The sequence below is a fragment of the Hydra vulgaris genome, chromosome 02, assembly GCF_038396675.1.
Source record: "Hydra vulgaris chromosome 02, alternate assembly HydraT2T_AEP".
Classification (NCBI taxonomy): Eukaryota; Metazoa; Cnidaria; class Hydrozoa; order Anthoathecata; family Hydridae; genus Hydra; species Hydra vulgaris.
Window position 1 is genome coordinate 2,278,393 of NC_088921.1, and position 26,245 is coordinate 2,304,637.

At 29.8% G+C, this 26,245-nt stretch overlaps 1 protein-coding gene across 4 annotated transcripts in view; it reads right to left on the reverse strand.

Annotated features, from left to right (window-relative positions):
* Window positions 1-25,757, reverse strand: part of LOC136076647 (NACHT, LRR and PYD domains-containing protein 3-like) — a 70,744-nt gene extending 44,987 nt beyond the window's left edge. For 2 of the 4 annotated variants that reach the window (XM_065789957.1, XM_065789956.1), the window contains exons 1-2: window positions 25,546-25,751; window positions 10,074-10,337 (exon numbers count right to left, since the gene is read on the reverse strand). In XM_065789957.1, the coding sequence (XP_065646029.1) occupies window positions 10,074-10,320 (247 nt within the window). In that variant the 5' untranslated portion in view covers window positions 10,321-10,337; window positions 25,546-25,751. Of the gene's footprint in view, window positions 1-10,073; window positions 10,338-25,545 lie in introns of all 4 variants that reach the window. The other 2 variants (XM_065789958.1, XM_065789959.1) reach the window with 2 other exon arrangements.
* Window positions 25,758-26,245: the final 488 nt, after the last annotated feature.

Here is a 26,245-nt window from a genome sequence, read left to right on the forward strand (position 1 = left end):
ATATACAAAAAATGCTATGGAGCGTCCGCTTTAATGACATTAAGGTTCTTCATTAGAAATTTATTTTCATGGTAAGCTTGATTTGTTTGTTAAGCAAATTTAATGGTAATGTAATAATGTGGTATTTTTCTGTCAAGCATAAATTGCAAAATTTACCGCTAGGTTTAAACGGCTCCTCTTGATCGAAAATATTCCATTTTAGTATAGGTTTTAAAGCTTTATTTTTGCATTCCCACACAAATTTTGAAAGTTCAGTGGAGTTGGCCTTACTTTCATAAACAAAAGAGTTACTATGTTTATACCACCTGTCTTTGAATTTTTCTCAGTAAGGCCAATGTAATAACATCCTTCTTCTTCTTGGTGAGTTTTTACGTTGCAAATATAAATAAGATTTTTTGCAAGGCATTTTTCATTGGGTGGGCAAAAGATGGTTTGTTGACAATTGCATAATTGATTGGTATTTTCATGAGAATTAAATAATATACTTTTATTATGAGAAATAATAATACTCTTGATGTTTGGAAGACACCTATAACTAACCTTTAAGTTGTTTCAGTTAAAAAGCTTGTGAAGTTTGTGGCCTTTAGGGAAACATTTATCAATTGTACTCAAAAGTAATTTAGCTACGTTTGTTATGATGTTGAGCAAATAAAATGGGTTAAACCAGATAATAATTCTTTTTTGAGATTTTGTATTATATTTTTAGATATTTGGAATAAAATTGATCCTATCTTTGAACCCACAAGAATTGAGAGCATTATTATAAATGGTGCTCCTTTGCTTGAAGATATATTACTGATCAAAATCAAAAGCTTCTTTGTTTGAAGATATATTACTGTTGCGATTTGGGATCATTTTTGATCATTTCATTTCATTCATCATGTCATTCACCATCATTTTCAGATTATTCATCAATCATTTCTTTGCTTGAATATATATTACTGATGCGATTTGGGATCATTTTTGACGCTTGGTCTCAAATATCTTCAGTTATATTAAGAAATTACAGTTATGGCGCTTAAAAACATTAGCATGCTTAAATAGATATTAACATTTTTTCTAGAAAACATTATGATGAAAACAATATGAATAAATATCAAAAAAACAATGTTGCATATTTTTCTAATGTATTAATGATATGATACAAAACATTATAAAAAATTATTTTATTTTAAATTTTAAAAGATACTTAGATTTTAAAATACTACAACTAAAAAAAAATTATAATAAAGTAAATATAAAAATATTTGTTGATTTTTTTCAGAAAAAAGTAAAAAGTGGTAAAAAACCATATTCAAATAAAAAATAAAAGACTCATGCAAGATCTTGAATGGCTAATAGGGCCACCACACTCTTGTTTTTCTCAACTGTATGAATGATCTTTTCAATTTTTTTACTGCTAAAGTGGCTCTGTTTGCTTAATGAGATAACAGTATACTTTGCTCAAAAAAGTTATAAGATTATAATTACTTCAAAAAAGCAGCCGATCTTGAATGCGATCTCTCTACTAAGAAAACTCTAAGGTGCTCCTGTTTTTGTTTTTTTACACCTCATTCCATTCTATAGCTCTATAAATCTAGTATTTATCCTTATATGGAATAGTGTTTTCATACTTGGGTTGGTTCTTCTAATAATGCTCATTTTCTTTTAAACATAATTCAAAAACATATTATAAATGCATTTAGACTTGCTCTAGCTCCTAAGTTTGTGGTTCTGTCCCATTTGTTATGCGATTGCATCTTTTTCTATTTTCTAAAACTATCATGGTCACTGCTCAAGCATTGTACATCTCTCACACATCTCTTGGTTAATCTCAAATACTTTTATAATACTTTTTTTTACCTCAAACACAATACTTTAGAATATAAATACTTTAGAATATAAACACAATACTTCCTGTCATTTGGTTTTCTTTACTTACACAGTTTACAGTTTTTAAAGTCTCAACCATTTTCTTGTTATTTAACTTTCTTCTGTGTTTTCTGTAAACTGCCATCTTATAAAATATTGATTAAAAGCTTTATTAAAAGTAAATTTGTTATGAAAAATATATATTAAAATGTATAATTTTGTCTTGTAAATAAAAAGACAAAATTATATATTTTAATATATAAATCATAATACAGGATTAAATTTTTTAAAAAAAGCTATTGGTTAGAAAATTAGTAAATCAATAAAAAGAAGATATCAAAAAAAGTGGAAGCTAAAGCTAATACCATTTATTTAATCCAGCACACACAATATATATATATATATATATACTTTTTTGCATTTTTTCAATTTAGAGAAATAACTATGTAACTGTTTAGAGACAAAGTTTTTCAAGTTTTATTCATCACAATGTTCATTATTTGTACACGAAAATTAATAAATTAATCAAAAGTATTAAAAAAGTTGATTTCCTTCTGGACAAAACAAGTGCAACTCAACAAAATGTTGACCAAGTTGTATTTCACTATCTATATTTCGTGGCGAATCCTTTGTTGTCGATCACAGCCTAGCATCTTCGAGGCATAGATTCGATCAATTGATCAATGAAACTTTGTGGAATCGCTGCCCAGGCCTTTTGGATTTGTTCAAACAGTTAATCCTTATTACGAACACCTTCACGATTAATTCTGCGGTTGATGATCTACCACAGATTCGCGATAGGGTTGAGATCCGGAGATTGAGGCGGCCAATCCATCACCGATAGGTGGTTGTCTTGAAACCACTGCTTGACTACTTTTGCAGTGTGTTTCAGATCGTTGTCTTGCTGAAAAACCCATTTTATTGGCATATTCCATTGAGCATGAGGTAACATAATATCTTTCAGGATATTTTTATACATGAAACAGTCCATGATTCCATCGTTTCGATGTATTGGACCTAGAACATTAGCAGAAAAACACCCCTAGACCATTACATTGCCTCCACCATGCTTCACGGTCTTATGACAGTAACGTAAATCGAGGCATTTTCCAGCCAGTCGACATACATGGCAAATGCCGTCGCTCCCAATGATGTTGAACTTCGATTCATCACTGAACAGGACAGTTCGCCATTTCTGCACATTCCAGTCAATATGAGATGTAGCAAACAGGAGTCTTTTCTTCTGGTTTTTTAGTGAAATCAGCGGTTTCTTTGCAGGGCGTCGAGAAAACAATCCGGCTTCAACAGCATGTCGTCTTATTGTTCGGTCCAATACAGGCAGCTCTAATTGCTTTTGTATCTTGTCTGATGATATCCAGGGATCCTTCTTGACGGATCTGACGATCATAGAATCCTCTCTAGAAGTGCTGGAACGCGGTCTTCCACCTTTGTTATCTGCTGCCAACTTCCCCGTAGAACGATATTTGGAACATAGTCTTGATACGGTCCATTTTTTCACGCGATATTTTTCACAAATACTTTTTTGTGACATTCCACTTACGTAATCGCCAATAATTTTCTTTCTTAGTTCCAATCCAAGACTGTCGAGAGCCATTTTTGCACTTGAAGTCATAATAAAAATAAATAATCACGCTTCTCAAGGCCTACCGTATTACATTTACCTTGTGATGATGCAATAATGCTCTGTGGAACACAACGTCTTGGTTGGATGTGGGCTGTATTGATGTAATGAAACACTTGTTGTATTTCACTTCTTGTATTGATGTTCTTTGATAAAACACTTTGATAAAACTCACTTCGATAAACTGTCTTGATAATACTGACTGATTGACTTCCATATACTGACAGAATTACATGTCGATTTACATATCTCTTATATAGTAAAATGAATCTGTGTGAACCTGTTCTGGAAGATTCTAGATGCTTCTTTTTGATGCTTCTGGAATCTTCTGGATGTTTCTGAATGTTTCTGGATATTTCTGGATGCTACTGGATGCTTTCAGATGCTTCTTCTGGAAGCTTCTGCATGCTTCTGGAAACTTCTAGATACTTCCTTTAATTATTAAAAAACTTCCGTGACGTTGACACGGACCAGACTTAAGAAAATGAAACAAACCAAAAAAGTTGCACTTGTTTTGTCCGCTGCAAAATGGCACTTGTCAACGAAATTCTTCCTGTGTGCTGTCACCTGTCAGCTGATTGCTCATGTCATGTTATGCTATGACTCCAGACTCCTGAACTGTTTGCTGTGGTAGTATAGTTCGTTTTGTTTTTAAGACATGTAAAATTAGGAACACTTTTTAGCATTGTTCGATGTTGGTTGCAAATGTTTTGTCCAATACTGTATATACCGACCTTGTTTAGAAGCATTACGCTGTTTGCATTTTACATACAAAATAGTTTTACCTACACACTAAACCATTTTTAAACATCGTCACTTCTTACAAGGCTGCAAGCAAACACCATTAGAACAGGAAGTTACTGGAAGAGAATAGATAAAGTTAATAAAGCAAGATAGCGATTAACAGAAAACTTACAATAAAGTAGATGGCACAAAAGAGTAGCATCTATTATAGTATTTAGAAAATAGAGAAAAAGAAGCAACATTATGATGTTTGACAATGATTGAGCCACTTTCTTATCGTCGCTTGAATATAATCTCCAGTTCAATCAACCAAAATTCTTTCTTACTTGGCTTGTCATTCAGCAAAGTTGCATCTTTTCCGAACTCATACAACATGCAACATTTTAAGACTTTAATTAACCATTTCCATGCTATTCAAATCTTTTTCTTTGTTTTCTATTAACTTATAACTTGATAATAGTTGCTTGGAACCTTAAAAATTGGAATGAATTCTTTTTTTATTTGAGCTTGTATAGCAAATATCATCAAAATCTAATATGGTATTATGTCAAAACAATTTTGTTATGGTTGAACTGACATGGAATTATCAGTATAACATGTAATAAAAATTTTCAATATGTTTATAATATACCTTAGTTTTACCGAGTATATGAAAATAATCCAAACATAACTTGATTCCTCATTCAGCAACATTAAAAACTATTTTATTTTATATTTATTAAGCAGATTTCATACATTTTTATAAACAAGACATCTCTAACTAGAGATTTTTTTTAAAATACATTTTTGGGAAAGAAACATTGCAGAGCAGTTGTCACTAACTATTCCTAGAAATAAGTCAAGATTTATGGCTACAAAATAGAGAAACAGGATACATCAATGTGATAAGGTGCTACAAATACAATTTAATATTACCTAAACTTATAGTTGTTGTATTTAAACCTTTAATTGTAGTAACAATTTGTTCATAATAAGCAAAAAAGAAGCATACTGTAGAGAATCTTTTTATTTTAGCACACAACTTTTATTAGTAACGAAACCATGTTGATTTTCATTGATTAACTTGTTTTAACTGAAACATTTCATCTTTCATCTTTAACTATCTTTGCTGTAAATTATAACCTTGACTTTTTAATGAAAAATTTCATATTTAATATAATTTCCATCTTCCTCCCATTCTGAAGGAGGGAGTTTGAATGATTTACCATTACCATTTTAATTTTGAAAGAGCAACCAAGATCCTTTACTTATATATGACAGACGCTTTGAGTTGTCTTGAATGGATGGAAGAGTTTTCCAGAATTACATTATTTTAAAAAATTTAAATTTAAAACTTGTCTTGCTTATAGGGAATTTCCAGAGGAGTGTTACTGACTCAATAATACTATTGAGTCAGTAAAAATTTTGTCAGTAAAACTTCTATGATATGAACAAATCTACAAATATTGGAACACTTAAAAGTGTGCATGAATGAAAATTATACCTTTAAGAAAATTTCATATGCTTATATTAAAAAAAAAAATGTTTATTTACAAAAAAAAAAAAAAAGAAAAAGAAACAATACTCAATGCAGCTATTATAAGAATTGACTCTTGAAAACTTGTATGATACTGTGGCGAATTGATTTATAAATTGACCATTTATATGAAAATAAGTTTGAGCATTAAAAAAAAAAAGTTATAACTTTTAGGGTCCCTTTGATTTTGGGCCAAAAATGGTGTTTCAAAGACCTTAAAATTTATCCTATAATACATTTTATTCTTTCAAATATTAGATGTTGGATTAAATAATAATCATATAAAAGGAGCATGTTGAAAAAATTAAGAAAGTATTCTACAGAATCTTCTGAAATAGGTGAAAAATCCAAATTTTTCATTACAAAATTTTATAACTCGTTGGCGTATAAAAAATGTTTTTAATTATTTAATAAACAATTTTCAGACGCTGAAAAAACAATAACCTGGATAGTTTTTATAATAGTGTCAAATTAGGCTTATATAGGTCTTTAAAAAACTTCCTTTTATCCTTGGAGCTAACCTGATTCTTACGCTTACCTTAATAGCCTAATGATAATAATTTATTTTAGTTCTTTGTAAGATAAAAAGTTATAATGAACTTACTAACATGGTTAAAAGTGGTATTGTTGTTATTAGTATTGTTGCCTCAAGATTAACAAGAATATGGAAATATGTTTTATAAAAAAGCAAAAAAAATATAAAAGAATGAAACTTTTAAGTATTATTAAATGAAAAATTTATATTTACAATTCAACATCTCATCATTAAATAAATGTTTAAAAAACTTTATAAAAAACTATATTTATACACTCATTTAAAAACTATATTATTTATTTTGCAATTGCTTCATATGCTGATTGCAAATCTTCCTTAGTCTTTGCCTCGTAAAGGTTTTCTCTCCTTTGGTATATAGCATGTAGTAACACCTGACGATTGTCTTCATTGTGAACATTGTTTACAAAGTCTGATACAAATTTAATAGATCTTTCAGAAACGTTGTTAACCACTGCAAAGTTATAGATGAATTGGGAAAAAATCTCTAACTGGTCAACATACTCCCTTAGTGGTGTCGGTCTGTTTAACCAAAAACTATTATTCAGCTTAGTGAGGTTTAGCAAACTAAATATGAACCAAGAGTCTTCTCCCACTAATTATGCAATACTTGGTGGTTTTTCTAACTTAAAGTTAAGAGCATTTAAGAAAATCAATTTCTATAAATGTCAAAAAAAATTCGGAACTGGTTTTGAGAAGAGCATTTTCGCAACATCTTCTTTCTCTGCAACAGAAATTTCTTGATTTAAAAAAGCAAATAGAACCAAGGTTTCATCTAGGTAACATAAATATGATTCAATTGAAACCATTTTGGCATCAATTCCATTTAAAATATTTTCAGAATTCTTAACATATTGTTCTCCGTATTGTCTGTATTTCATTATTTGCTCATAGTCTTTTATATTTTGGTTAGATGCAGCGTAAGGTAAAGAAGTTTTTAAAAACCAGACAGAATAAAGGATTGAGATAAACTTGGCTGTAGACTGGTCTATGTAATCTCCTGGGGGAAAATATTTTCCTTCAGAGCCACACTCGCAAAACTTTACAGCGTCGAGTCTATAGATTTCTAACAAAGTGTTAGCAATAGATTGGGTATTATATTTTACAAACTTTGAAGAGTCAATGCTACTTTTAATGTTATTCCAGTTTAATTGAAACTGTTTGAACATTAAGTTTTCCAGGGATTTAGTTTTTCCACTGCACTGTTTCTCACAGAAGTGTTTTAGATGTAATTCATAAGGATGCCTTCTCTAACCCAGCTCTAGTACAATTGAATTTTGTTTATAACTAAATCTGACATTTGTATCAGAAAGTCTACCTGTATTTGTAGCAATTGTATCAAAACATAAACGTTTTATTCCATATTTATCCAGTACTTTAACTAAAGCATCATATTGAGCTTGTCCAGTACCACGATCAATAGCTGAAATGCTAAGAAGCTTCATTTTACCATTAACATTTACTGAGACTGCAAATCGATCTCTTTTTGATTTTTACTTTCGGGGATATCTTCGATAATTTTCCCATCAAAATGTGCTGTTATGGGGAAAATAGATTTACAGGAAGCAATTTTAACATTTTTCTTATATTGTTTAGCATTTTGCCGAAGAGATTTTTTTTGAGCTCGCCAAATAGTTAAATGAGACAATGAAAAATCAGCCACATTTCTGCCTTAACTAACGATTAAATTTGTACATACATGCATTAGATCTCTTGATGAAATATTTTTTGATACTGATATCATGGCAATATCTTTAACAAAACCCTTTCCTAAGTCTTGTTTTCGATTACTTGGGCCAGGTTGCGTTAAATCAAAAGAAATATCTGATTCTGTACTAATATCACTTATGTCTGAGAAAAGCTCTACCTCTGTAGTTGATTTGTCTACTTAGGGTTATTGTTTAATATAGCATAATACCAAAGTTTATCAAGGCTTGTTTTTATTTAGATATCCTTAATACTATCTTTACCAATCCAAAAAACCTGCTCCCCTTTCTATTTGAATTCTTCCCTAGATTTCTCTGCTGCTTTAGAGTCCTTACTCTTACTTTTCTTAAATTTCTGCCAACTATCGATTAAACGAGCGATTTTCTCCCTGCAAAAATTACGATAATACATAAAATGAAGTTAAAATATTAATGACATATTTATAACAATTCATAATATTACATATTTGTTTTATTGTTTGATAATAAGAAATTTTATTTAATCAATAATTAATCAGAACATCTTATAGTTATAATATTATTTAGCTATAAACCGATTCGTAAAATAAAAAAATTAAAAAAAAAAAAAATTAATTAGAGTGGTATTAAAAAAAAAAACTTAATTATCTACTACCTTAATAAGTTCAAAGGATTTTAAAAATTTATTTTTACTATTTTATTATATATTGAAATTATGTAACTTGCCTTATCGGTTTATCTGTTAATAATCCATCTTTGTAACCTCCGTCTAACCAAGGTTTTTTTACTGCAAAAAGAATACAGCTGTCAGGGCATTTAACAAGACCGGAGCACTTTGCAAATTTATCGGGCCCATCAGTACAACCAATAAACTTTTTGAACGGAGCTAACTTGCTTCTAGGTCTTTTAAACTGAAAGTTAAGAATTAATTTTTTATTTGTTGCAAAAGTTATTTGAGGTAAGTTTTTTATCAGGTTTTATTCTTCAAACAAATACGCTCCAGCTTTTAGTCTAGTAATTTTAGCCATTTTGAATACTATTTTAAAAAATATTGGACTACTTGTTGTTCGTAATGCAAATTTAGTTTTAAATACTTAATTTAGTTTTAAATATATTTTGTCTTAGCATTGGGAAGTAGTTATTAAATTTCAAATTATTGTTTAAGTACTTTGGTTTATACACTTTTTAGTAATATTTTCCAATCAAATTTCCAGATTTTAAATTTAATGCGCTCTAATGCTAGGGGCCATTAGAGTTAGTGTCTGGGACAGGCTACTCCATAGATCAGAGTAGTTTTTTTTAGACTTAATTTGACATTATTTTAAAAACTACCTAGTTTATTGTTTTTTTTGTGTCTGGAAACAGTTTATTAAAAAATCAAAAACATTTTTTATATGCCAACAAGTTATAAAATAGGTTTTTGTAAAGGGAAATTTAGATTTTTCACAAATTTAAAAGATTCTGTAGACCAATTTCTTAATTTTTTCAACATGATCCTTTTATGTGATTAATATTCAATCCAACATCTAATATTTAAAAGAATAAAAAGTTTTATAGGATAAATTGTAAGGTCCCCGCCAGTTCTTTAAAACACTCAACATTTTTGGCCCAAAATCAAACTGGCGGGGACCCTGAAAATTATAACTATTTTTTTTAATGCTCAAACTTATTTCCATATAAATGGTCAATTTATAATTTGATTTGCAAGTTCAATTTCAAAAATTGATAAAATATGAAAAACCCTACAACACAATCATCTGCGCAACACATGATTGTTGCACATTTTGCATACTGCAATTTCATGCAAGTATTTATTATAATTAAAGTGGCTGCATTTTTTTGGCCTAAATGAAAAAAAACAGCGATTATTTTTTAATAAATGATATATACAGCAATATAATTTTAATAAATGATGTTTGGAAAAATAAGTTTTGCTTTCACAAGTAACAAATAATAAAGTTAAAATAAATAAAGTAAATAAATTAACGGTTTTATTTGTTACTCACTAGGTTTTTTAAAATAAAAAAATCATTTGTAGTTGCAAACCTGATATAAAAAATGTAATACTATTTTAATACTCACTAGAAAAATGATTTGCCAGGTCATTTCTTCCAACTTTGTTGAGTACTTTAATAAATGCATCGTAGTGACCAACCCCAAGAACCATACGATGTTCTAAAGTTTGAATTAACTCAATAGAAGTTTTAATATTTTCAAGATAACCGTAGCCAATTTGTGTTGAGTAATAAAATTTAATTGCTTCAACATCTTTTTCCAACAGATTAGTTGCAATCCTCAGCAAAATATCTTTATGTTTCTCATTATCCATTTCTTTAAAATAACAATCTAAAATTTTATACAACATTTTTAATATTTTTACATTTCATAATAAAATAGTATTATTAATAACATAATAAAATAATAACAACTAATTAGTTAAATAATTATATAATAATATTATTATCAACATAATAACATAACTGTTTCATAATGTAAATAATATATTGTATACTAGTATAATATCAATTTACTGATACAATATATATATTTACTAATATCAGAACCCAGACCTGCTTTAGTACCGCTGGAGCAGTATTGGCGCCCAAAAAAAAGCGCCTAAAAGTTATTTCTATTTTTTAATTTTTCTTTTGCTTTTTTATTAAAAATAGAATAAAAATATTCAGTTTTAAATGCAAAAATCAAAAAAATCTACTGTAAGCTCCAGATACTCAAATTTTTCCAATCTTGGTCAATATTAATTCAATCATAACTTTTAAACAGTTTGGTCAATCAAACTGAAATATTCAGGATTGTATTTTCTTCATAAAAGCTGTGGGTGGTCAAAATTTGAAGCAAATTTGAGGTGGTACCCTGGGACACTTTTGAAAAGCTAGGTGATTTCATATGGAATAACCCAGTAGTATATAAATACTTTTCATTTTATTTTAGCTGTCTCATTATTTCTTTAGGACAATAAAATGAATTACAAAAGAAATTGCTTTTTTATGTAACTACATAACTGTCCCATGGATACTAACTTTTTTTTTTTTATTTTAATAAAAATTCACCTCCCCAAGGCCAAGAAGGTCACTATAGATGAGGAGGCTACTTGTGGTTTTAACCCTCTCCAAACTCTGTATCTCCGAAACACGAATCTTGACGATGAAAGGCCGCTGCACAGAGAAACAAGTTAAGCGCGGTACTACCAGGGACGTGGTGGGAGTCGAACTCGGAACCTTTCGCTTATGAAGTGAGCGCTCTACCACTACACCACAACCGCAACCTAACTGAATGTTAGTTTAAAAAAAATGAATGTCGTTACAAAACTTTATTTTAAAAACTTGTTGCAAAATTTTATAGCAATGGAATGTATAAAAAATTTACTTTTTTGCAAAGATATGGCGATTTTAAAATATCCATTCAGAGTTAAGTTAACTTTTATTTTTGGCAAAGAAGAGTAAACTGCTTTTGATAATAATGAACATAAGTAAAAAATTTCAGTCCTAATAACTATCTCACGAAATTAATTTTTGAATGAATGAACTTTTGATCTTTAGCTTACTATTTTTTAAATGAGGAAAACGTAAACTTTTATTAGAAAGCTTTGTTTCTTTTCAATATTCTTTTTGACTTTTAAAATAATAAAAATAACGATTACAATATTCTTAATAAAAGTTTTATTAAGATCTGTTTAAAATAACCCTTAGTAAATTTAATTTATTTATTAAACCTAATTTTTTAAATTATACTTAATGATTAAAAAAATATATATATTTTTAAACAAAAAGTTTCATAAGACGAGCAGGTTTCTAAGATGGTATAACCTTTTTTATGGGTAGGCTAATGATTTTTTTACAAACTTTTTTGGTTAAGAATATTCATACAAGTTTGATGGTGTTAATTTATTTTAATTTCTTGGTTGTATAGTTAATATTCTTTGATTGTTTTGCTGTTAAATAAATTTACCACCCCAGTTATAATTTTTTATTATTCAATATTTTGTTATTACATCAGAACAAAATAAGATCAACAATTTATTATATCCTCAATATTTTATGCTTATCTACTGCTATTTTCATGGATTATATGAGATAACACATAAGCTGTTGTCTTGCTATTTACTGGTCTTGCTAGTACTTGCTAGTAGTGTTGTCTTGCTATTTACTGGTCTTGCTAGTACTTGCTAGTAGTGTTGTCTTGCTATTTACTGGTCTTGCTAGTACTTGCTAGTAGTGTTGTCTTGCTATTTACTGGTCTTGCTAGTACTTGCTAGTAGTGTTGTCTTGCTATTTACTGGTCTTGCTAGTACTTGCTAGTAGTGTTGTCTTGCTATTTACTGGTCTTGCTAGTACTTGCTAGTAGTGTTGTCTTGCTATTTACTGGTCTTGCTAGTACTTGCTAGTAGTGTTGTCTTGCTATTTACTGGTCTTGCTAGTACTTGCTAGTAGTGTTGTCTTGCTATTTACTGGTCTTGCTAGTACTTGCTAGTAGTGTTGTCTTGCTATTTACTTGTACTTGCTAGTACTTGCTAGTAGTGTTGTCTTGCTATTTACTGGTCTTGCTAGTACTTGCTAGTAGTGTTGTCTTGCTATTTACTGGTCTTGCTAGTACTTGCTAGTAGTGTTGTCTTGCTATTTACTTGTACTTGTTAGTACTTGGTTAAGTTGCTTAAGATGATATGTTTTTAGACACTCAAGATGAGATGCAGCTTTTTATTAAGATATGCACATTTTTCTAAAGTTATTCTCAGTGGAGCTTTATTTTGGTATTTCAAGAACGAAAGTTTTCTCAAAAAATAGCATCACTAACTTTTTTAGAGATGGGAAAGATTTATTATTGTTTTCTTCTTATAGTTGATATATAGTCCTTAAAGATACAATTTTTTTTTTTTTTTTTTATGTGATTATTTTTTTATTATTTTGAGTTTTTTTGAGTTCTATCAAAAATTGTTCATCTTAGGAAACTGGTTACCTAAGATGAAATGATTGGGTGTGTTAAAAATAACACAATTTTATAAAGACATTTATTTTCAATCAGTTCATTTATATTCTAGGAAAAATTAGATTATCATTATTCTTAATTAATTTATAACTTTTTGTAATTATTTGGGAGCAAAATGAATTTTGGGAGCACAATGAAGACACGCTCGACTAACGCAACCTTCCCCTATACTTTAAAAAATATATATATGACACTTTTTTAAAACCCATTTACCTTAATTGTCTCTTCTTTAATTTTCTTTAACTTAAAAGGCCCCTTAAAATCACTTTAAAAATTATTATCCTTCAGTAAAAGTTAAATGAACAAACTTGCTAATATTTAAATCAAAGTTTTAAAATTAAAACTATAGTAAATACATTTATTAAATGCTTATGTTTTTTATTCAAATAGTTTATTAAATGCTTATGTTTTATATTTGAATATAAGACGTAAAACTATTTTGTTTATTTTACAAATATCATGCGATTTAATGTGAAAATATATTATGTAATGTAAATATTGATTAAAAATGAAGAAAATGATGATTGAAAAAATGATGATTAAAATCAGTCGCTGCATTGGTTTAACTATGGGAGAAGGAGGAGGAGGAAAGTCAAAAACGTTGTCGGAAAAAAAGCAGTATCCCCAAATCCTCCTCAACATTGTCAGAAAAAAAGCGGTATCCCCGAATAAATGGATTCTTCACTGAATATATATATATATATATATATATATATATATATATATATATATATATATATATATATATATATATATATATATATATATATACAGCTTTGGCCAAAAGGTTGGAACACCCTTGCATTTTGGGCATTTTAGCCATTTTCAGCGGTTATAGACTATGCCGCAATGACTAATTTGCACTAATTAGTGTCAGTTGTTGAAATATAGAAGACAAGCTACAGAATGAGCGTTGTTTCCTATCTTACGCTTGAATACAAAGATATTTATAACTTATACAACCAATGTACCATTGATTTCAGTATCAATCATGTGTAAAGCTATAATTTTCTTATGCAGTGTCTGACTTGTTTATGTTCTTAGATTGATTCACGTGCATGTGTAGACGTCTGCTAACACGCTTTACAGGTTAGAAATTTCTATTTTTGGACTCTAAATACAACTTTATTTTACGTCCATATTTTGGAATCATTTCAAACAGGTAGAAACTATAAATTATATTTTAGAAGGAGTAAAGGTTGATTTTTATGTTCAATTTACCTTGTTTTACTTAGTAGTTAATTAAATATTAGTAAAAATTCACGATTTTGTTCTGGGTGTGTTTGCAGATATTTCCACCCATAATCTTCTATTGGCACATGGAAAGGAGTTGTCAGTCGCAAAACGTGCGCAAATTATGGTGCTCCACCAGCAAAACTTCTCTAAAAAGAGAATTTCAGCCATTCTGGGGGTGTCCCGATCGGCAGTCATCAAAGGGATTGCTAGAGCAACAGAGTTGGGTACACTGGATTCACGCAAAAGATCTGGAAGACCACATGTAACTTCATTATCAGCTGATCGTCTCATCTGAAGGGCCTGTATTGCTCATCCCATGTGGTCCTCCTCAGCTATATCATCATCCATGTCGGACCCACCAAGTTCCCGAACAATCAGGAGGCGATTGGTAAACAATTTCAATCTCCGGTGCTATCGTGCTGCCAAGTTGACCACTAAAAACATCAAAGACCGATTGGCCTTCTGCAGGAAGTACCGGCACTGGTTGGCAGAAAACTGGAGGAATGCGATGTTTTCGGACAAAGCTACCTTCACTCAGTTTCAAAGTCATGTCGTGTTAGGAGACCACCAAATCAATGTTTCAATGCCAGATATGTAACACCAACGGTAAAGAAGTCACCTACGGTCATGGTTTGGGCAAGCTTTAGCGCTGCAGGCAGGGGACGTATCTGGTTCATGCCACGAAATACAACGATCAATGGTCAGGTCTACCTTAGTATCCTAAAAGAGAAACTTCCCCATCATATGAGTATACTTAATTACACCACATTTCTTCAGGATTCTAGGATTGAGGTCTTAGGTCCATGGCCTGGATCAAGCCCAGACCTCAATCCCATTGAAAATATGTGGACCTTAATTAAACAAAAGGTTGCTGAGCAAGCACCGACGTCAGAAAAGGATCTAATAGAGGTTATAAAGCATGTATGGGTAACAAAAGTGAGTCAGCAGTATTGTGAGAATTTGATGACCTCGATGCCCAGGCGTAAAGAAGCTGTTCTGAAGAGTCGAGGACAATATACAAAATACTAACTGTGGATTTTTAATGACCTACTGACTGTAGATTAATTTCGTATTGTTATGGTAGTTATATAAAATATATGTTGCTATGTTATTACACAAAATGTGTCGTTTCCTTCAAAAATGCAAGGGTGTTCCAAACTTTTGGCCAAAGCTGTATATATATATATATATATATATATATATATATATATATATATATATATATATATATATATATATATACACTCACACACATAACTTTTGTCAACCTGATGCTGACCTCTAAAAGAATGAGGTCGGCAAATTATTGAAGTCCTAATTTTTCCTAATTCCAAGGGTTGTGTATGTGTATGTGTATATATATATATATATATATATATATATATATATATATATATATATATATATATATATATATATATATATATAAACATATATATGGGGCTGTCCATAAATGATGTCAGTGAGTTATGTCAATTTTATGGGCCCCTCCCCTGTCTGTTAATCTGTCTATTTTTAGCTAATCACCCCCCCCCCTTTACTTATGAATAATGTCAGTTTTTGTAAAAAAAAAGCAACATTAAAAATATGCCTAAACATAATGGATTTTTTTCTGTTTAAATTATACACTTATATACTAGTAGATTTTAGCAAGTTATATAATAGAACAGTTGATAATCATCAAATAATGAACAAACTAATCAAAATTTTAGTATATATCTATAATATAAATTCAATCATTCATCATCTCCCATAGGTTATATATATATATATTGATAATAATAACAATAGTATTTGAAATACTGACAAATAACTTGTGTTTGTGTGTTTGCTATGAAGCACATTTTATAATCTGCCAGGGAGCAAATAACGATTGTTTAATTTATATACAAATTTTCGAAATTTAAAAATAACTAAAATTTCAGTCAAATGTTAGTGCAATAATAAAACCTTGTTTTTCTTTTTAAATCAATATTATTTTGATCTCAACACACTCTCCTCATTGCATTCTCTCAAATGTTAATGCAATAATAAAACCTTGTTTTTCTTTTTAAATCAATATTATTTTGATCTCAACACATTGCCACATTCTTGTCAAATTTTTTAATACCCCCTCCCCAATATTTACTGACATCATTTATAGATGACCCCTAAATTTACAAATATATATATGTATATATAATACATCTTTGCTTCCAACAAGGCTGTAAGCAACCACTAATTAGAGTTAAAAGTTATTAGGAGAGAAAAGATGAGGATTATAATGCACGAAAAAGAGATGCAACCTTAGCAGATGCTAATTTTACAACAAAAATGATATATAGTTTCCAAGAAAGATCGAAAACCAGAGTTAATCCTAGAAGATGAGGGGTAGATGACTTATCAAGTACATTACAAATCAAAACTATAGAAAGATCTAAATTATTGCAATAAAAATTGGCTAAAAAAATTGAGTTTTATTTGAAAATGGTAGTATCATTAACAAACAATGCCACCTTAGATGTGAGAATATCTGGAAGATTGTTAATATAAATTCCAAAGAGTATAGGGCCAAGGATTAAATCTTGAGGAACCTCTAAAGTTACAGAATAAGAAAAAAAGTGCTGTCCATCAAGTACAACTTTTATAGTACGATTAGAAAAGAAGGATTCAATAATCTTAAAGATGTTGCCGAATACACCATAAGAAGAAAGCTAATGGAGAAGACCAGTATGCCAAACTCTATCAAAAGCTTTTGAAATGTCAAGAGCAATGGCCTTAACCTCTCCACCTTTATCTAATGCACAATAAAACCTATCAGTTATTACTGTTAGCAAATCAGCTGTAGAACGAGAAGATCGAAATCCATATTGATGGTTAGAAAGTAAGTTATTAGATTCAAGATGAGAGATTAAGTGTTTGTTAATTAAAGATTCAAAAACCTTGCTTATGATAGGAAGAAGATTAATGGGATGGTAGTTAGACGAATCAGATTACTCTCCAGAACTCTTAAAAATAGAGATAACAGATGCCGCTTTCCAGCAGGCTGGAAAACAAGACACTGATAAATATATATATATATATATATTTAAATATATAATATTTATGTATATATTTATATATATATATATGTATATATATATATATATATATATATATATATATATATATATATATATATATATACATAGAATCAATAATTAGCAAAGCTAATTCAGGGTGGCCACACAAATTTTCATTAAAAAAAGAGGATATTAGAGTATTTTTGAGGATATTTTGCATCAAATTTAGAGGATTTTTAATCGCGAAACTATAAAATTTTGAATAAAAATAGAGGATTTTAGAGGACATTTTTATATAGATTAACCTCCATGTTTCATCCCTCGTGTAGCTCTGATAAACTTTTATAATGCAATTTATTAAGTGAAATGAAAACTAATTTTTACAACCTTTTAATGAAATATTATTATGAAATGAAGTTAAATAAAACAAGAGGCAATTTTTACAACCCAACGCCCTTGCAGGCATTAACCAGTTTTGCAGACCAGGGTATTCATAAAATACTAAAATTATTAAATGAAACTGTATATATATATATATATTTTATTAATGAATTAGTTCCTTAAGTTCTACCAGCTTCGCTTTCTTGCATTTCAATTCACAAAGAATACTCTCTTTGTCGATCGCAGCTCTTTTCAAGGCATTACATTTGGATAAGATAGTTATATCATTCTTTTTTTCTGCCTCAAATGCAAAGTTATTAGCATCTTTTTGAAGCTGAATAATAGTTTTTTCCAAAGAGACAACCTTAATATTTATTTCTTGAATTTCTAAAGCAATCTTAATTTCTTTTTCACTCTTTTCCTTCCTCAATGTGATTTTAGATTTATGAACAAGCGATTGTTGATACTTTTGACGAGAAGATTTCACATACGATAACAAATTCTTTGACATGGAAAAACTGTGAGGTTCAAAGTTTTTTTGTTTCATATAGTCCAATATTAATCGTTGAGAAATAAGACTTTCCATGTTAAGATTTTCAACAAGAAGCATTTTGTTTTCAGTAAATCCTTGCTCAGCAGTCGCCTGACCATGAGATAGAACTAAAACTATTTGGGCAACAGACCAAAGGGATTTATAGTTAGGATCTGAACCGATGTGCTTCCAGAGAAACGAGTCCAACCGATCTTTAGATTCTTCAAATTCTCTGAATAGTTCTGTGTTAGCCTTAACAAAATTTGACAAAAATTTTGAATACTCTTGTTTGGTTTTCATTGCGGTTTCAGAAGTCAGTTTTTTCAAACCAACAAGGATTTCAAGCATTTTGTCTAATAAAGCTGTTGATAACTCTGCCTGTTCCAACATAACTTTTGGAGACAAACAAGAAGTACTTCGAACGAGATTATTTTTCAATATACTTTTTTCAGTAAAATGCACACATAAACTAGACAAGAACTGCAAAGCGCCATACTGAAGGTTGCGTAAATGACTATCGCTCAACTTTCCATTTTTTTTCAAAACTTTGATGTCATGATACAGAGTTTGCTTTTTCTAAAACATCCTTCCTCAAAAAGCGACTGCATAAATTTCGAAGGACGTTGTCTAGTGACTTAGTAAGAAATGGCACCATTGGATTGTCAGTTTGAAAAACAATTAGGAAATCATTTAATGATGTTGCAATTTCCTCAAAAAATCTAAGTTTTAGTGGTATGGTGACATCTTCCACAGCTTTAGCAAGACAATCAAAACTGGTGTTTTGCCCAGGCTTATCATATCCAGGTTGCTTTGATTTTGGTAAGCCTTTCCAAAACTTTACAACTTCAATTATCTAAGGCCAAATCATTTAGGCACGTTTGGAAACATTACTATTTTCAATCCATCTATGTGCACAGAATTTAAGAGGGTAATCAGAAAAAGTAGCAGCTGTTAGACATTCATAGTCAGCTCGGCGAGAAGGAGACTCATCAAATATTTTATACAGAGAAAAAAGTAGTTTCTTAATATTCCAGTCAGTAGCCTTTTCCCCAGTTTGGAAAGAGCGATGAAGGGTATGGAGACTACATGTTCTGATATTAATTAAAGGATCAAGTAAATCTTCTTTCCTGCTTTCATTTACCAGATTTAAAAAGGCTAAATTTACATTAGGTCCATCAGAAGAAACTTGAATGACTTTACTACGATCCAAAGAACTTAAACAATTATAATATTTTGAAAAAACATCACCAGCAGAAGCTTTACCTAAGAACTCAGAACTCCAATAAGATATTTTTACATTATTTTCTGTGTCATCCCAAAAACGAACATGTAAATCCATTTGACTTTTTTTAGAAATTTTGTTATAAGATTTGTCAAATAAAGTGGTATAATAAGGAACTTTGTTCAATTCGTTAAGCATTGTTTCTTTAAAATAAGGGGCAACACAGTGACATAAAATGTAACTGCATTTTGTTTTTCCACAAGTGAAACTTTGAGCAGTTTGACTGTCTGGAAACATGGAGCAAAACAGCTTACTTTTTGATTTTGAAGAACGGTAAGAATATTTACATTTCAAAACTTCTAGTGACTAAATTACCTCTGCATTTAATATCTGATCTCTTGACATCATATCAATTAAATGTGTTTGCTTTTGTGCTGCTTTTTGTTCTGGTGGATTAGTTCCTTCAGATAACCTTTTGAAAAAACTTGTCTTACTGCTATTAGATGGACACCTTTCCACATGTTTCTTCCCTTTAGTATGCTGCTTTATATTTTCTATTCCACTGTTTGCAATGCTAAAGGACTTCGAACAAACTTTACAAAATGCACTTATTTCATCTTTTTTATCTTTTTGCAACCAACATTTAAACTCCTCTTCAATGAGCCACAAGTCTTGAAATTTACTTTTATACTTAGGCATTATTTATACTTTTCTAAACAAAATTAGTAAATTCTTTATGGTAGACATACTAGAAAATAACTACATTCAAATCAATTTCTACACATATATAAACTCTTTAAAATTGTTGTAAGAATAAAAAAAACTTTTCAAAAATGTACTACTGTAACTAATATAAATGCTAATGTAACTAAAATAAAAACCTGCTAATCGAAACAATACAAATATTATTTTTTAATAAAAATATATTTAAAAATATTTTTAATTTTTCTAAAAAATGAGTAAACTTCAACAAAAAAAAAAAGGAGGAGTTATAGAGGAGATTTGATCACATTTTCAACTTTTTAGAGGATAATAGAGGACTTTAGTGGAGATTTTTAAAAAAAGAGGACTTTAGAGGATTTTAGAGGAGCCGTGGCCACCCTGTAATTATTGGCAAATTATTGACACACAATAAAATCACAACATCTCCCCCAGCTCAACAAAATCATGATGCTCTTGGTTAGGAAGTACTCTTCTCCCATAGAGAGTGAACCGATTAGGCTGTGACTCTATCACACAATTTGTTAGATAGTTTTGACCAGCGTTTTGGTTCACACTCTTGTCAGCTTCACCATCGTCCAGGGAATTTATTTTAGAACTTGGATCTTCGATTACAACACGTTTTAAGTTTGTTTCGGGAGGTTTACCCCACGTTAGGTCGTAATCGTCATCAGTCATTATATCTTCTTTTTTGACTCCACACAAATGCTTCAGATGAGAAAAATGTTGTGGCAATGTATGCCTATTGACTTCCACTTCTACTGTCAAACCATTACGCACTGCCACTATACTTCCTTTTAACCATCGCTGTGTACACGACGTCAAATAGTTAGGCTTCACCCACACTTTATCGCCAACTTTCCATCCTTGAAACTTAGTCAGCAACTTTTGTTTTGATTCGACCTTATTGATTCCAGGAATTCCGATGCATTCGTATTGTTGGCAAAAGATTTGAAACGGTATCCGTGTTTTGATGGAACGTTGTTGATTAGGAATACAGACATGGGTATACCACATTTTACTCTCCCATTTGTTCTTTTTACCGTTTGATGAACTCTTTCAACAACTCCATTTCCCGATGGTTTTTCAACAGCTTGATAAATAAGTCTTATTTACACTTAAACATCTTACAATTATCTAGAAGAACTTCGGAAGGAGGCCCAAGCAATGACCATATTGTTTCAAACGATTGCACAACCATTGTTGCACTTTCATCGCTTAATGGTGTCCATAACGTTTATCTGCTTCACAATCAATACAGGTTAATTCATATATTTCTTTAGTTTTCTTTCATATATTTTGCAGGATTATTTAGTTACGATTTATTTTTTAGTTATGCTGTTATGCAGTTTTATAGTAATGATTTTTAGTTTTTTTGCGTAAAAAGTTTTACTTTTATTATTTTTTGTTAATAATTTATTGTTTTATTTTTAATTTAGTTAAGTTTTTTCTTTTAGTAGTTTAGTAGTTTATTTATATTTTTTGTTTTATTAATTATTTTTAAATACAGTTATATATTATTTGTTTTTATTTTCATTTTAGCCATTTATTAGATATGTTTTAATATACGTGTATTGTTATTATTTTGTTTCTCTTTATTTTTATTGTTTTTAATTTTTAATTTTATTTTGTCGTTTTTTTGTTGTTTTCTTTTTAATTTTTTTTTTGCAACAACAAAAAATTACCTTATATACTTAAAAGTATATAAGGTAATTTTTTGTTTTGTTTGTAATGTTTGTTGTAACTTTTATTTTGATTTTCTCGGTGTTTTTCTGTTTATATTTTATTTATTTATTTAGTCATACTATTTACAATATGTTTTGGTTATTATATTATAAGAACTATGATTAATACATCTACTAAATCATTATAATTTTTTTTAGCAATAGTTGTTTTTATGTCATCGTTAGTTGTTACGTTTTGTCAGTTTATTACTGTTTGTAACTGTGACTTTGTATGTATAGACGATTGATGTATGGAAGGTTATACTGATTTATTTAAATAATTGTAATTACTATATTGTTATTACTATTGTTAAAAAACATGTTATTATTATTATTATTTATTATTTCTATTATTATTATTACAAATATTATTTTTATTATTATTAACATTACTATTTTAATGATTGTCATTAGGTGTTTACTTTATATTAGTAGTTTATACTATTTGTAAACAACCTTGAAATGTAATATCAAATATTTCAGAAATATATTGATTGATTGATTGAGATATAGCAATGAACCAACGTGAGCAAGATTGCAGGCTACTCTTTCCCACACTTTGCTGACAGGAAGATTTCCTTTATCCCATGAAATCACATTAGAATCAGTAGAATTGCATTCATCACATTTAGCATCAACTTGTTTTACTGCGTCTCTGTTAATGTGGATACCAGCACGCAAGCATATCTCCATACTCTTGGAAACTCTTGTGTGCTATTGAATGAACTTTTTTAACCTGCCGATTATCGCGTTTATAGATGATATTACATTCTTGCGTCGCAACTTTGCTTTTTATCCATTTTGTTGGCACTCCTGTGAATTCATCTGCAACATTTTTTGTTGTTGGTACCCATGCAACATTTACATTCATGGCATAATCCTCTTCCAATTTTCCAAATATCTGATGCCTTCGTCGAATTAGCATTTCACATTGCCCAGCACATTTTACAAGTTTGTCTTGTAAAATGTGCTGTAAATTGGTTGCTAAGGTGTCATCAATGTATCCTCTTGTTGATTTTGCAAGTGCAGAATTTAGTTGGAGAACATATCGTAGTATTGAGCTCATCATCACAGATGCTAGGTTCAAACCAAAGCTTAAACATGTGAGAGCATATCGTTGATCTTTGTAAATGATAGTTTGGTAAGGCCAATGTTATTTATGCACATGAATTTGTAGGTATGCTCTTTTTAGATCCACAACCCTATTGTTGCTATTTTTACTCATGAATCTCCAATCTTTCATTGCATCCCTTGTAGAGGGATGCAATGAGAGATTGGTGATTCATGAGTAAAAATAGCAACGATAGGGTTGTGGTTCATTTTTTGCCATCAAAATGAGCTTTGCTTGTTCCAATTTCAACTGTCTCAATGATGGGTGTCGATGGAAATTAATTAGAAATTACAGGATTTTAATTTTCCAGCGCCAATTTTCAGCTCATCACACGACTTTATTAGATCCATACCCATAATTATGTTGTATTTGTTTATTACTTCATCCACACATGACACCAAAGCATTGACCAAACACCTGTTCGTTGGGTGGTGTATTTTGGCAACAACTTCTTCACATCAAATTATTCCGCCTATTGTTGCAACATCCACTACACGAATCACTTTATAGCCAGATAGCAGTAACTTCTTGGTATGATTGATTGCAAGCAAACAGTATCCACAAGTACTGTAGCTTTTCTTCCATTTATCACCAAGTCAATAGTAGAAAGTACTCTTTCAGGACGAGTTCTTGTAGAAATAACTAATGCGAACTCGTCCTATTTAAGTTTTCCTGGTTTTGTCAACGTTTGTAGCAGTCCTTTGCAGTATGTTTATGCAAGCATTTCTTGCATAAAGAAGAAAATTCATGTGCAAAGTGATTTAATGATTCGCAGTTGAAACATCGCATTTCTTGCTTTCTCCGTATATGACTTGTCATTACAGTTCCAGCTGTTCTGTAATCTGCATTTACTTCATTCACAGACAAACATGCCGCATCCAATCTAGTTTGTACAACCACAAATGCAGTCTTGACACAATCATCAAAGCTCAACAAATCAATCCCAATGATGAATTGATCACAAAGTTGACCGTTTCTCTCTGAAGGCAAGAACTTGCATTCTTAAGCTGCTCGGTTTACTCGATGCGCAAACGTCTGTATCAATTCTTCATTGCCATGATAAATTTTCCCAAATTCATACCATGAGATTGACAATGATTTTCTTATTTCCAACGTTTCCAGTTTCGCCACCAACTCTTCATACAAAACATCCTCTGGCTGTTCAGGTGCTGTTAATGTTATTGTAGATTTACGACAACAGAGCAGCAAGCAACTACGCTATATATCGATCTGCAGTAATATTGTTTATCAAGAAGAAAGAAGTCATCTGCCAAATAAATTGCTTTGCCTGTCCATCTTGATATTGCAGAGATAATAGACACGCCCGGTTAGCTTGTTGTTTAAAACGCATTTAAAAGCCATTTTTGTTTCTAATATATTTATTACTTGTCAATAACCTCAATGAACTTACACAGAAAATTGTTTGCTATATATAGCATTTAAAAATAAAACTTGTGACTCTTGTCTAGAATTAATCATTGTTATAAAAACATTATAATAATAAAAACTTGCAACATGTGACTTTTGTCAATAATTAGCAAAGCTAATTATTGACAAAATTATTGATCACCACTATAAATGCTTCATTTATTTAAATTAGAAAACAATATGTTTAATCATTCCTTCTTTTTTTGTTCAAGGTTACATAAAAAAACCATATAATTTTGTTAATTTTAACATGATATATTTTGATCAAGTTACTAAGATAATAAAAAATTTTTGAAAGTTTTTTATTGATCTGACAGCCTATTCTATGACAAAAAAAACAAGGTTATATTTGTAAAACTTTGACTAGTAGTTTTTATTTTATACTCTTTTAATTTATCATGATCCAAGTTCGTTATTTTATGCGCAGTCATATAGCTATTTTTAACTCAGTGGCAAAAAGGTTAATATTAATAATAATGAAAAAACTTGCCACAGGCTACATTTTTTCAATAGTAGTTTTTCAAGGTAAGATTTCCTAAGAACCAAAACACATCAAATTTGTTTGAAAATTTACACATAGATTAAAAAGAGATAAGGAATCTAATGGAATGGGGAACCTTTTTACATTTATACGTAATTTCTAAATTCTCAGCATTTAAAAACTTTAAGGTCGGTTTTAAAAAAGACTTAGTAAGCTCTTTACAACTAATGTTAACCATATATAAATATATTGACAAAAAAAATCCTCTGGAATGGCTATCTTCAGAAAGTAGGTAGTAGGAGTTTCCAAAATATGTGTTACCTGATTTATCTGATTAGCTTAAAATTAAATAAGGAAAACCAAAATTAAAATAAACTGAGTTCAACATTTAAAAATAAAATGCTATTACTATAATTTTTAGAATAAAAATTTGAGAGATATCAGGTCGGATATATGTCAAAAAAAAAAATTAAATAAATAAATAAAAATTTCAATTAAAAATTTAAAGCTGTAAGATTCAAATAAAAATGTTAAACAATATTTTCATTTGAAAATTAATTAAATTATTATATTTACATATAATAAATATGCTAGACTAAACAATAATAAGCAAGTAACAAATATATGTAACAATATTAAGCTAATAACAAGCTAAACATTAATAACAATAAACTTACATTCGTATTATTCATAAAACACTCAATCAAAACTCTTTCTTTTTTTTATTTGCGTTAAAAGAATGTTCATAATTTTTATTATACGTTCGAGGCAATGGTATATTACTAACTTTTGGTTGCATTTCAAATATGTGGGTGGGTTAACGTTGTTTAGAATGATCCATAGTCAGATTTTGTTTTTTTAATAAAACGCAGTCTTATTAATAAAATGAATGTATTCTTTCGTTTCTTGACTTTTTAATATAACGAATTTATTCTTTCAATGCTTGTTGAGTAAATTTTCGGGTCTGCGTTTTATTGAGTTTTCAAAATCATATTTTGAATCATTCTAAACAACGTTAACCATTTGGGTGCGGCATTTTCCTTCACGCACTAGTACATTTTTACAATTAATATAAGTATTGCACCAGTATAAATATTGCATAGGCAATTGCGTATCCATAGTTGCGTATGAGTAAGTTTATAGCTAAACAGCTCAAATCGCGTTTTAAATAGTGTTGTTATCAACATCGACTAAATTAGTCGACTAAGAAAAAACAAATAGTCAATTTAATCGACCATAGACTTCCTACTAATAGACTAAATGTCAAATTAGTCGAGTGAAAATAGTGGCTTGGCAAAAATACATAATATTTGGCCAGACGTTTGAGCGAAGCTGCCGAATATTTGATGACACTTTCCTATGTTGAGGGTTCCGACC